This window comes from Echinococcus granulosus (genome assembly GCF_000524195.1).
Source record: "Echinococcus granulosus chromosome Unknown EG_S00006, whole genome shotgun sequence".
NCBI lineage: Eukaryota > Metazoa > Platyhelminthes > Cestoda > Cyclophyllidea > Taeniidae > Echinococcus > Echinococcus granulosus.
The window spans coordinates 1,084,000-1,097,047 of NW_020170386.1; the positions used below are offsets into that span (position 1 = coordinate 1,084,000).

Here is a 13,048-nt window from a genome sequence, read left to right on the forward strand (position 1 = left end):
TTCAAGGGTCTGCCTATTTACGTGGGCATTTCAGTCTCTGCCGATTGTACTTCGGGGCATGCTAGTAGTCCCCCGACTCATCGGTACATGGGTAATATATGTTCTTCCACAGCACTTTAACCTGTTATACCTACAGAGAACACTCGGAGCTCTACAGCGAGCCTTAGTCCGGCACAAACGGACTAATATTGTATCGATTATGAGAAAGATTTAAAGTGTCACAGCAAATGTGTGCAGGAAATGTAGATTCGTACACTTTGGATTTTGGCTTGCCTTCTATCAAATGAAAAGTAGTTGCCCCAAAGTCGGAATGGAAGGTACTTTTCTTAAACAAAATTCAGTTGAAATCGCGACAGCGTACATACTCTTAAATTTAATGTAAATATAGCAGGCCTGATCACCACTCGATTGCACATTTCTCAACGCGATTACTGCAGTCTCCTCAGCTTGTACCTAGATAACTGAACGGCCTAGTGGACACGGCTATTGCACCCCAGTATTACTACACATTAATAATAAAAGGGAAAGAATGGGTGTTAAAATACTTTGACAAAGTTAAGGTCCAGTTAAAGTACTTAGGAATGGCATTGGTTGTAACTTAGTACGCTTGATGCGCTAAGAACTTGAAGGGAGATCACAACTAAACGATAGTGCCAATATTATGACAATCGAGTAATTTACACAACCGATAGCATGTATGGAATTGATGCACTGTTTCTGTTGACATTTAGGGCTGGCTGTGTAATACTTGTATTGTTTCAATTTTTCCTGCAGGAAAAAAAGCGAGAATACAGTTTGAACTTGGTGACAGAGCCGACGCCTAACAAGCCTGAGAGAGGTTGCGGATTCTCCCACCTCTAAACTTTATACTAGTTTTCCAAGTTCACTTTCTCCCAATAAATGTGTCGAAATCAAACCAACCTGGTCGTTCTAAGTGTAAGAGGAACAGGGAAGAGGAGACATGCGAGCCTCGCCCCACAGCTGAGGTGGCCTTCACACCGGGTTATATTGCAATGCACGTTTGGCCGAATGTTCCTATAATGTGAGATGTGTTCACAAAACAAGAACCTAGTAAGGAAGAGGTCTTTCAAAATCTCTGAGGCAGAAGAGTGTTCCAAACACTCATACCACTTACCTCTGTTCCCTGCTCTGAATATTACCAGTATGTAATACTAGTGCAAATATACCTTTAGGTGAGAAACGATCAGGAAATACAAATCTGGTAGTGGATATGCCATCAGATCTCTCGAGGCGGAAGCGAGTTCAGAGCACAGATTGCTCAGAACCTGTACTCGCACCTGTTAACGCTTGCTAATGATCATGCCCTAACCGAATCGGTATGTTTGACCGAAAGGTTTAAAGGAAGGAGAGGAAGGACTAAATGAAGAACCACTTAAAAATAAAATTAATCCTCTCTTGTCTGGTCACTTGTTCCAGGGGGATGAAGGCCAAACAGAAAGCGGTACCTTCGGGATGGTTTCCAATATGCTCAGTTATCTCAGCGCGAATAAAAAGCAACATCCTAAATGCAATTTTTTTTAAACGAATTAGTAAGCATGTAAGAAAGGTTAAAATTGGCCAAGAATACTGCAAAATAATCCTTATTTTCCTTTTTATTTATCACTGATAAAAATTACCATAGTTATTTTTTCACACTTATTGTAACCTTTTTTGCTTTGATTACTTTTCTAACGATTACGTGGAGTGTACAGATATTATTTTCATATTATAACAAATTACTTATCACAAATCTTGTTTTAACTCATCAGTTTTATTTGTAAAGGCCAGTTTAATCGTGCTGCTGATTGGTTTTCGGCATTTCTGTTTGGGAATTGTCTTCACAGTTTTACTTCCTAGCTTCCATCGATTGGTTGGACTAACTTGACCTACTTTTTCCGCGTAAATTTGTACAAATCCTCCAGAGACGCAAGTCGCCACAATTCATCCTACTCACAAAGCCACTGATTTCATACAAATTTAGCATTTTGGGTTTTATGGTGTCGGGTGATGCAGTCTTCTGTTTCCTCTGGCTTAGGTGCAACGGTACTTGCTGTCTGCCCCGACTGCGGACGTCCAAATTTTTTATGCTTAAATTGGTGTTTTAACTGTGGGTGCTTATTGGTAGGCAATAATATTTCTTCTAATAGTGACTTTCTGCCTCCCTACTTCGTCCCTCAAAATTTTCGACGATTTAACTATACAGCTTCTTATTCCTCATGTGACCCTGATAAAGACCAACATTTGTTGATTCATAGTAATCAATCCTCTCTCCTTTCATCTGGGCAAGCAGTTCCTTTACGTCGGAAATCAACGTCATATATTTCAATGAAGAATATACCCAGTTCGCTAGATGTAAGCGAAGGCCAATTACCCCTAATGTCGCACTTACAAAATTCGGCAAACGAGTCTAGAGGGAACGCTAGCTATTCTTTCTCATCTATTCCAAGTAGTAAGCCCGTATTTTCTGCGAAATTTCTACAGCATCTTCGTCAGCGATGCATTTCCGGTCCGTGTGATAGTGTTCGAAATTTCTACCGGAATTTTCAAAATAGGCTCTGGGAGGACAAATCCACCTGTAGTTCGTTTTCTTCTGATTCGCATATTAGTGAGACAGTTCGGTTGAATTGTCCTTATTTCTTCAACGTGGGCCCGGAATTCTTCGTCCCATGTCAAAGCACGAATGCGCTGCCCGTTTACTGTCATAATGCTCAATCCGTCAGTCAGAGCATCAGTCAACTTTCGGAACTGTTCATGGGCTGCAGTACAGTATCGCAAGCTTCCACTGATTTATCAAGACAGCAACCAAGTAGTTTTCTGGTTAATCATCAATCGCTTGACACTATCAATTTCAATAAAAGATTGAATCAAAACAAGAGGGAAGTTTGTGGTTTTCGTAATAAAGGATCGAACAAAAGGAATGCAAGGAATTATTCAGACCGAACCGTTTATCGTCACTTTCAACAACCACGGTATGTATTATCAAATTCCTAGCTGTTCTTCGTTCTCTCCGTGTTTGCGTGCAGTTCTAACACTTTGGCTAGAATCCAGTTGATAGCTAGTAATGCTTTTCACTGGTTTCACCTCATTTAGTTTCTAATTACAGCGCAATTGCTTCAATATTTTGAATTTCTGCTATGGGAGTTGTAAAATTTGGGAACGTCCGGCGTACTTCTTGGTTAACTTCTCTTCCAAGACATTAATCCCAAACACTCTGATTAAATGCTGCGGTCAGTTAGTGCAAAATTTGGTGACCTCATGCTATTCTTCAGATGTTTGAATCACAAAACGGTACATTTCACAATTTAATTGGCCCCAGCAAGCCTACTTTATGCAATCAGATGGTCGAGATAGTTATCTAATTTTGGATTACTGTGTATGTGATGTGGAAATCGAACTTCAAGTGTGTTTTTGTACTTGTCCGCACTTCGTTTTCAAGGCATGTAGATTCAGTTCCTATGGGAAGGCGACGAAAGTCAAGGCAGCGTTCTTTGGGTAGCATTACACAAATACCTACTGCTAATGATGCGAATAATGCCTTTCGAAACGCTGTACGGCAAGAATCTACGGTTCCCAATTTCTTCGATCCTTCGTCCGCTAGTGTTTCTGTGGGTTTCGATGTTTTTTTTTGTAGATTACCTTCATTTTATGTAGTAAAAATCAGTCTTAATGCTCAAGTAAGCATTAGACTTACTGTCCATTTTTCGATTCAACAGCTTCCTGTTCTTGTAACCTCCCTTGATGTTACTTTTTTCACCTCTGAGTTGACAAATGTGATTGTGCGTTGCTCCCTTTTCTATATTTGCACTTACTTCGAGATTTTATTTCCTTAATTTTAACCAACCCCTTTCATCTGCTTATTCCTGATAGTCTCTCAATGGTCTAGCATCATGTGAGGACGTCACTGCCTCCGATTTGAGGTGGCTTAGACTTCCCACTGAGCTGTGGCATAGCATTGTGCGACTACTGCCCTATGCAGATCGTGCCTCTCTCGCAAGAACTTGTCGTAAATTTAACGCCATCGTCGCAGATCGCTACAATTGGCGTATTATTCGGCTGGACCGGTATCAGCATCTCACCGACTCTGGATTGGCAATGATAGGGCGGAAAAAACCGCGACAGCTGCACTTCACATATTGCCGCGGTGACGCTGTCACCAATTGGGGTACACTCCCAAGTCCCGCTTTTTATTGTAAAACCGTGCATAGTTTATTTGGTAATGTTTACATTCAATGGTAATAGGCTTTTGAAAGAACCCTAACCGTTAGGTGGCCTGCTTTCTCATTTTTTTTTCGTGTGTTCTGCCTAATTGACAAGTCTTCTAACCCTTTTTTGCTACTTAATTTGAGTTTAAAATGGCCAAAACACTACTTACAAGGGCACATACATGTATTTGTTAGCAAGGAATGGACTTTGAAACCCTTTCCTGATACTGTTTTTATGGCTCAGGCATAGACCAACTGTTCAAGGGCTGTGGAGAGGGCCTTGAGTCTTTCTCCTTCGTTGGTTGCTCAAAAGGTGCCTTCCAGGGTGATTACCCGTTGTTGGCGTCTACATTACGATGTCCCAACCTCTGTCACATCGATGCCAGCTACGCGCACACTGTTCGAGACCAGACCGTGCGCGCCATTGCGGAGGGCTCAGTTGCCCTTAAGACCCTCCTCCTCAATGGTGCTCAGCACATCTCTAACTCGGCCATCGAGCATCTTGTGCGACACCACAAGCACACTCTGGTATGTACGACTCCCCATACCTACTTGTGCTCGTATCAGCGTTCAGTTTATGCGTGTGCACAAATTCTGCTAATTACTTGAATTAAGTAGTTTTTTGCTAAACATAATCTTTTGCACCCTATGCAGACAGTTAATTGCCGAAAATCCTACTCTATAAAACTTAATGATTTCAGCTGGCCTTTTATAAAGTGATGATCGAGTACCGTAATTCAATTACAATCTTTGACCGTAAACATTACTGTAGGCAAAGTCCTCTCAATGACTGTTTATGAGTGTTGATGTTGTGCCTGACTTTCATTCGTAAATTTGTTTCACCATATTTGCCGAATATTCTTTATATATGAAGGAATATACTTTTTAGTAGTTACCTTTATTGTGGTTTGTTTAGGACAAGCAGACTAAAAGTGTATAATTTCGCCCATTATTTGTGTCGTGACAAGTTGGTCGATCACAGAGGCTAGTTATGGTACTCTTCTGTGCCAATTGTCGGTCACATATTCTACCAAATCCTTCAATCCTATTGTTGGGTTCTTTAGCTCCACGTGAATGGCGGCTATTCTAAAATCGGCACTAGCTAGATCATTTCGTTACGGTTGGTTTAGAATAGTACTCCTAACCTATCTTTAGGCGTTCGTGGTGAACTAATTCAACGGTGTTGCTGGAAGTGGTTCAAGATTAATCTTAAATGATTAAGGGAGCAGGAAAAAATGGTATTCAGTTGTACGAATTTGCTTAATCACCAAATCTTCTATATTTTTTTAGAATTCCGTTATCGAAGGAAATCAATTGGTGCAATAAGTGAAGTTGGATTAGGCATTGAAACCTTTCGTGCCAAAATTGCTGGCCGTTTATTAAGAATGCTTTTGATTAGAGCATCATTCACCTCAAATTACCTGCATTAATCAATCTGAGTTTTATTGGTTTTCTTCGTTTATATTGTCTTTTGTCAATAAACTAAAATATTTAATTTCCCTAAAATTGTTTCTAAGCTAATTGTTTAGCTTACGTATTCTTTTTTGCAGTCGCAGCGTATACATCGGTCACCATGGTTGCTTACACGTTTGTATAACTTATTAATGCTGTACATAAATATGTGATTCGGGCGACTGTCATCCAACCTATTTTTTAAATGTAGATAAATTTGTGAATCCCTATTTTTCGGTGAACGACTGTGCTCTTCTTTTTTATAATTTAATGTGACTAAACGGGAACTTTCCCAATCTACGTAAATAATTTATTTGATGAATTTTTATAACCCAGTCTATTACACTGCCATTACTGGGACAATTTTTTCATCACAATATATATGTCGAAGTGCTCTACTCCTTAAGTCTTTTCATTCTTGTAATTTTACTTCCATTCTGCCTTTAGGAGCGCCTCGAGCTGTTCGGCTGCTTTCATTTGAACTCGAAGATTTTTACGACTCTGGGCGAATGCCACGGCCTACGTGCACTCGCGTTCGGCTTTTTGCACCATTTGTCTTCCAATGGACTGCTTGAACTTATTTCGAAGGTCTGTTTATCAGCAAAGTATCAGCATGTCACTACCTACTATTTAATTCCAGTTTAAAATATGCTATGCGGATGAATAGTGCCACTGGACGTGTGTACGCACGACTCCTAATTAGTGGTTTGTGGACATTTTGCAGCTGCCCTTGTTGGCTTCGTTAGACCTGCGAGGTACGCAGAAGTTGGTAACTGATACAATTCTCTCGCGGCTGGCAAAAGAGTGCCCGTTGTTGGAGGAGGTGGTTCTCGCGAACATGTCCTCGCTGACGCGTGAGGAGGGCGTAATCACGATGTTGCATCAGCTGCCGCGGTTGCGCGTGCTTGATCTCTGCGGCCTCGCGGTGGTCGGCGACAACAGTCTCCAAGCCCTCGCCACCAGTTGCCCTCTCCTTGAGGAACTTGACATCTCCTGCACTTCCGTCACCGAAACCGGGTGCGTCATTACTCTCCCACTCCATTGCTCTTTCAAGCCTTTTGCTTTTCTGCCTTTTATTCAGGTACTTGCATTCCAGTCTCTCCATTTCACTCTCTTACCTTTATTCCTAAGCTCAATACGCCGATCACTCGCCCATTTTTGTTCCAAGAAATCCTGCCGTCCAACCGAGACATTTTAGTCCAGTTCGGCACCTTCAATGTCTACTCGGTGTCTTAAACCCATAGCCATAAAGACGGGAGCATTTGCAAAGTCTGTCCTGTGTCCCTAGTTATTGCAGATTTTTCAGTATTTCTGTCGAGAAATACTCATTTTGGGATGCGTTTCCTTTATTCAGGGCCTGCCTTCTCGAGTGTTAGACTCCTTCAAAATCTGCCCCTAGTACAAACAGCTCCTCTTGTCCATAAACCCTGTTGGCTTTAGAGCCCACCTGTTATCACCGTCATTGCTTTTCCCCGACAGGCTTCTCTGTTTGGCGAACGCCCCAGCGGCCAGTCTCAGATCGCTGAGGATCAGCTTTTGTCCCCGAATTACGGCGAACGCCATTGAGAAACTAGCCGTCTCCTGCCCCAAGTAGGTTAAGCTTAAATTTATGCCATGCCCTGTCGTCGCTAAATAACATTTAAAATCTGGTTCTATGAACCCAAAGTCTACCTCTGAAATTCAAATGCAGGCCGGGTTTGTGGGACTCTATCTAATTCTTCGTTTTTCCTCTGACACTACACAGACGCTATGAGCACTTTCATACCGCGTGGAGACCAGTCTTATCCTACAGATCAGTTACAACACTTATGCCGATACGCTTGAGGGCGCTTTTAGTGGGGAGTACCGTTTCGACCTTCGAGTGGTTTTATAATGAAGCTAGCTCCCTTTTATGCCCACTAGTAACTCTACCCAATTCCGGTTTTTATTCCTTACCCTTAAATACGCTTGGTGTCCGCCTTACCCATTACACCCAAAGTTAGTGGATTATCAAAATTTCAACAGTATTGACCCAAGCTGCTTTACCAATTATCGAATTCTCATTCGGCCTACCTCTGATACGCATAGCTTATCGACGATCTAGAGCGTGTATTAACTGGATACTACGAGGCTGTTCCGAGCAAGAGAGCACTAACACTAAGTTCATTTTTCAAAGTTATATAATCCTTTCAGGCTTACGCACCTATCGCTTTACGGTTTTTCGTGGATCAAAAAGTGGGACTTCCTTTTTGATCAGCGCCCCAACTTGGTCATCCAAACCGAGACGCAATGCATCAAACCCACAACGAAGTAGAAAAATAGAAGAAAAGTTTTGGTCTACTTGGGCCCTCGTAGGCCCCTTCTCACCCAAATACCCACTAAAGTGCGCTAGTCTGCATTTTGGAAGAGGGGCAAATCACCTTGAATTTCATTGTGGTTTTGCCAACACTTAGTCAGTTCTCTCACGTTCCATCAAATTCATTTATTTCTTAATATAGCCTTTCATTTACCAATCCTCTCATCTTTTCTTCATTTTTGTTCATGTACCTCTGTACACCTACTCTTTGCACGCTACTCTCCGTTCTTGAGTGTACAAACATCACGGAGTCGACATTGTTGGTGAGTTTCCTTTTGGTTCCGCCACAGTTGTTTCCCAGTTTTAGGGCTTGGTTTAAGCTCTTATACTGTTTCCGCCACTAATACTAAACTAAAGATGAGTAAGGCGGCCGTCGCTTTTAAGCCCGGAGAAACACTACAGTAATTATCCAAGCACCTGGGCGTCAGGGCAGTGAGTAATGTCTTTACTGAAGAATCTGAACCAGATACACAAGCTCTAAAGTGCTTTGATGGATGCACAAAAATTTAAAGACATGGTACCTAACTTAATGCGTCTAAACCCAGGTAAGGATACAGACGGACTAACATTTCAGTGATGAAATGTGTAGGCTAAATGTGAAATTTCAAGAAACATAGAAGTCTATTCATCCACAAGTGAGAGGTACAGTTACTTGCTAAAACTGGCTTGCTCGTCAAAAACATCGCTGAGGGATTCGTTGAACTGCTCCAATATTGGCCTGTAATAGGCGGGAAACTTCTTCATGCAATTTGCCAACTCTGCGTAACATTGTTCAAACGTCAATTTGGCGCTGAAATCGGAGGAAGGGTCTTCGAGGCGCATGAACCGATCCATGTTCGCCAAAAATTTGCGGAAGTAGAAGCCACACGAACCCGTCACGTAACTCGCAACACAGGTACAATGCCAATTAAATCTTCCATCAATAGTCTTAAAGCCAGGCTTCCCAACTTTCTTGTCGATGTCATAATATTCCTCTATGTTTAAGGGGCATTTTGAGTTGGGGCGTAAAAGGCGCAACACTTTATGCCGATCAACGCTACCCACCATTACCTGAAGCCGGAGCAGGTCTGCGCGGTGAGAGACGTTGTTTAGCAAAACAACTTGGTTCAGGTCGCGTGCTATGCTACAAGGGTCGTAAAAATCCTAAGACCTGATAAGAGTCTAAAAACAAAGGCTCAAGTTGATTAAAGATTGGCCGGTGCAAAGTACATAATACAATTCAGGAAACTGAGTGACAGTGCGTTTCAGTACTAGCAGTGCAAATATTGTGCAGAAGTGGTGTTGGGTTTGTTCAATAATAAAGACATCGGAAATGGTAATCTCTAGAAGAATTATTCATATTCCTAAGAAAAATAGAATGGTAATAAACTGCACATTGAAAACTCACCAATAAGGCAGGACAAAGAAAACGTTGAGCGAAATTACCGCAGTAGACACTTGTAAAGCAGCAACGCAGTTGTTTAATTAAAAAAGATATTAATTTTTTAACCTAGTTTATTCCATTTTCACGTGCGCATTGCATATTTTCTTATATGTGCCAAGAACTTTGTGACAAATCGATTTGTGTCGGAACAACTGTAACAAACGGCATTGATGGAATCGCTCAGCTCTTTGAATTTAAAAAGAAACGCAAACTTCTAAATTACATTTTTAATACCATGCTTGTTTTGATTGCTCAGACCAAAGGCGCCTAAGTTGCATTCGTGCGTTCGTCTGAAAAATGGCAGATAAGAGGAAACTACAATGTGATATTGACAGAACCCTAAAGCGAGTGCAGGAAGGTCGTGTCGCCTTTCAGGTAAAACAATTTTGTTTGAATTGAATTTGAAGGTAGCCTGATAGATTTGTTGCGATCTTCTGATTTCACCCACAAATTTTTTTGCGTTGTCAATGTTGTAGCGTTCGGCCCGCAGCATCTTTTCACATTGCAAATTCGTCTGTTTTGAAGGCTTTTTTGCTCTTTCTACAAGTCAGTCTTGCTTTATTTAGCCACTAGCATGTTATAGTGCCCTGTTTACACGTGATTATTTTTTGATGGTGCAGTGGTTCAATCAATAATTTTCTCAGTCACGATACTTATTTGCCTTTTTTTTGAAATCATCAGCTCCCTTATCATGCACTTTGGTGATAATTTGGGGTTTTTTCTAACTTGCCAGGAAATCCTTGATAAATTTGAAGGTTCTAATAATCAAACCCAGAAGGAGAAGTTCGAGGCTGACTTGAAGAAGGAAATTAAAAGACTTCAGCGATTCCGGGATCAAATCAAGACTTGGCACACATGTAACGACATAAAGGATAAGCGACCACTGTTGGAAGCCCGAAAATTAATCGAAATGGATATGGAAAGGTTCAAAGTCATCGAAAAGGAAACGAAAACTAAAGCTTATTCGAAAGAAGGGCTCCTTTCTGCTGATGCTAAAAAAGACCCATTGCAAAAAGAAAAAGAAGAGCTTGATGAGTGGCTAAAGCAATCAATTTCTGCTTTGCAAACTAAGTCAGAAAGGTACGAGTATGACCTAGAAACGTTATCCACTACGGGTAAAAAGAAACGTGTTGATAAGGAGAAAGCAGCCCTTTTGGAGGAGAAAAAGCAAAAGCTGGAGTTTTGTGCGTATCACATCGAAAAGCTTGAAACGGTCATGCGGCATTTAGACAACGAACGTCTTGATTGTTCAAAAGTTCGGTCGCTAAAGGATCCTATTGAATATGTCATTGAATCAATCGATGATGTTAGCATGGAGGATTATCGGTCCTTGTACGAGGATATGCATTTGGAAGATATAGGAGATGGTTCGGTCGTGACGCCAAATGCTTTGGTTGCACCGGGATTTCTCGATTACGATTTAAATTCTCCAGTCGCTCTTTCGACCGCCACAAAAGCTGGAAATGACGACGATCCAACACTATTTAGCTCTTCTCTGCCTCCTGGTTCTTCTACTTCCTCGAACGCCTCCTCCCGCGAGCGGCCGAAGACCTCTTTAGAGGAGAAGTGCATATTCAACCCTACTTCCCTGTCCTCTACTAGCACTCCGGTAAAGGAGAAGAAGGAAAAGAGTGCTAAATCACAGCCTGCTTCTGCATCCGTTAACCAAACGCTCCCTTCTTCCTTCCACTTGCCTGGGTCTTCCACTGCCACACCTTCATCGAATAAGAAATCTTTTGCAGGTGCTGCTGCCAAGCACCAGCAACCTGAAGCCATAAAACCGGAATTTGATCGACTAACAGTTCCCATTCCCGATTCTGCTCCGATTCATCGTGAAAACTACGCGAAAGTGGCTGGAGATTTAAAAAAGGATAAGTCTAAGAAGGAACTACACCAGCAATATGAATTTGATCCCAAAACTGTCATCTCCTCTTCGTCTGCGACTCCTACTAAAAATGAAAAACGGAAGGTCGAAGAAGCCAAGGAGAGGGCCCAAAGTAGCGATTCTGCTGTTTCGATAATCAAGCTTCCATCTCCCACTCATACACCATCTGTTGCTGTGGATGTGGTGTCTGTTTCCGTTGCACCGCCTTTGACTTCAGTCTCACTTAATTCGGTCACTTCTAAGTCCTCCGCATCTACCTCTCAAGCTTTGACTACTGCTAATGTTGCCCCAGCTATGAGTAAACTGCAGCAGGAGCAGCGACCTTCCCCTGCTCCTTTCGTTCTCGTCCATCCCCGTGATGCTTTAGCACCTTTTCGTAATCAACATCTGGATAAGCAGCGTACGCTTCCCCCAGAGGTTAGGCATCTTAACGTACCTTATTTTTTATTCTGGGAAAGTCATAGCCACAATTCCGTATATTATCGTAACTTACTAAGGATATTTCATTGCCTTTATTACCAGTAAAAACTGGATTTAGGCACTGTCAATCTTGATCCATTTCAGTAGTGCTTAGTTTCTTATTTGGCGCATATGTAATTGTTTGCACGTTTTTTTTTCGTAAATTTCTTATCCTAAGTTTACTTTTTTAATGCTGCCTTCAGAAGGGCTTTAAAAACGTATATCGTGGGTACCCATTTTCCCATTATGATTGTTTGGCTGGTTATGAAAAGCCTTTGCAAAACCCTTTTTTTGGAGTTTAAAATCGAATAAAACCGGGCGGTGATTAGTTATCAAATCCAATTGATGCAGATCGCAAGTGGCTTTGCCACTTGTGCGACGTCGTTGCAGGTCTTATTAAAAGCCTAACTTATCTGACTTCATGAACCGTTTTGAGTTAAGAAAGATGCTTGTTTTTCATCTAACATCAATAATTTTTTTATCAATGTGGTTTTACAGCTTCGAGCTCAGTTGCAAGCGCTAGAGATTGCCTTCCGACGTTCGCCTCTGCCCACCGACATTTTTAAATCGCGTATGCTCGTCACGAAGCGGCCAATAAATGTGCCCAGCTTTTTTCCGCTGGAGCCATTCAAGGGGCACGACCTGGAAGAGTACTACATGAAGATGGACGCACAGACACTCTTCTTCATTTTCTACTATTTCGAGGGCACAAGAGCCCAATACTTTGCGGCAAAGGCGCTCAAGCGCATGTCATGGCGCTTTCACACCAAATATATGTACTGGTTCCAGCGTAACGAAGAGCCTAAACAAATCACCGAAGAGTTTGAATCGGGTGCCTACGTATTCTACGATTTCGAAACCATGAGCCAGCGGAAGAAGGACGAGTTTGTTTTCCTCTATAGCTTTCTTGAGGACAATGATTTATAGATTGCGCACTCTCTGGGGCGCTTTTTAATCTACTTATACATATGTCTGCTATGTCAGGTTTAAGTCTTTACATATTAGTACTGACTGTGTTTAACAGTGTACAGATCCTGGGCGTGTTTTTCCTCGGAACCACTCTCAGTTGTAATTTTACAATTTTTCAAAATGTCTTTCTTTTGTAGCAGTGAACTATAAAATGTACGTACACATGCCCTTATTTACTTCGGCTTGTGGTGGTAGTGCTAATCGTTTCTTCTATTCAAAGCTCGGACTTAGGTCGATCATAGGCATATGTTCTCGATACTTGAAATGATTGTGATTCTTCGTTTCCAAACGCTCCATCATATATCTGTTTATCGTAGCCTCGC

The 13,048-nt window shown here is 41.7% G+C and overlaps 3 protein-coding genes across 3 annotated transcripts; 2 read left to right on the forward strand and 1 right to left on the reverse strand. All coding sequences in view use genetic code 11, as the record gives it.

The window, feature by feature from the left end:
• Positions 1 to 3,455: 3,455 nt before the first annotated feature.
• EGR_01620 (F-box/LRR-repeat protein 2) lies at positions 3,456 to 7,947 on the forward strand (the record flags this gene model as incomplete). The annotated part of the gene is made up of 7 exons (XM_024490869.1): positions 3,456 to 3,605; positions 3,868 to 4,162; positions 4,447 to 4,730; positions 6,102 to 6,242; positions 6,379 to 6,671; positions 7,134 to 7,244; positions 7,827 to 7,947. 7 exons carry the CDS (start codon positions 3,456 to 3,458, stop codon positions 7,945 to 7,947), a joined length of 1,395 nt encoding a protein of 464 aa, XP_024354734.1.
• Positions 7,948 to 8,637: 690 nt separating this feature from the next.
• Positions 8,638 to 9,036, reverse strand: EGR_01621 (mitochondrial import inner membrane translocase; the record flags this gene model as incomplete). The annotated part of the gene is made up of 1 exon (XM_024490870.1): positions 8,638 to 9,036. One exon carries the CDS (start codon positions 9,034 to 9,036, stop codon positions 8,638 to 8,640), a length of 399 nt encoding a protein of 132 aa, XP_024354735.1.
• Positions 9,037 to 9,709: 673 nt separating this feature from the next.
• On the forward strand, positions 9,710 to 12,683 carry EGR_01622 (CCR4-NOT transcription complex subunit 3; the record flags this gene model as incomplete). Its single annotated transcript, XM_024490871.1, has 3 exons — positions 9,710 to 9,787; positions 10,146 to 11,714; positions 12,255 to 12,683. The coding sequence occupies 3 exons, from the start codon at positions 9,710 to 9,712 to the stop codon at positions 12,681 to 12,683; spliced, it is 2,076 nt and encodes a 691-aa protein (XP_024354736.1).
• Between the last annotated feature and the right edge of the window lie 365 nt (positions 12,684 to 13,048).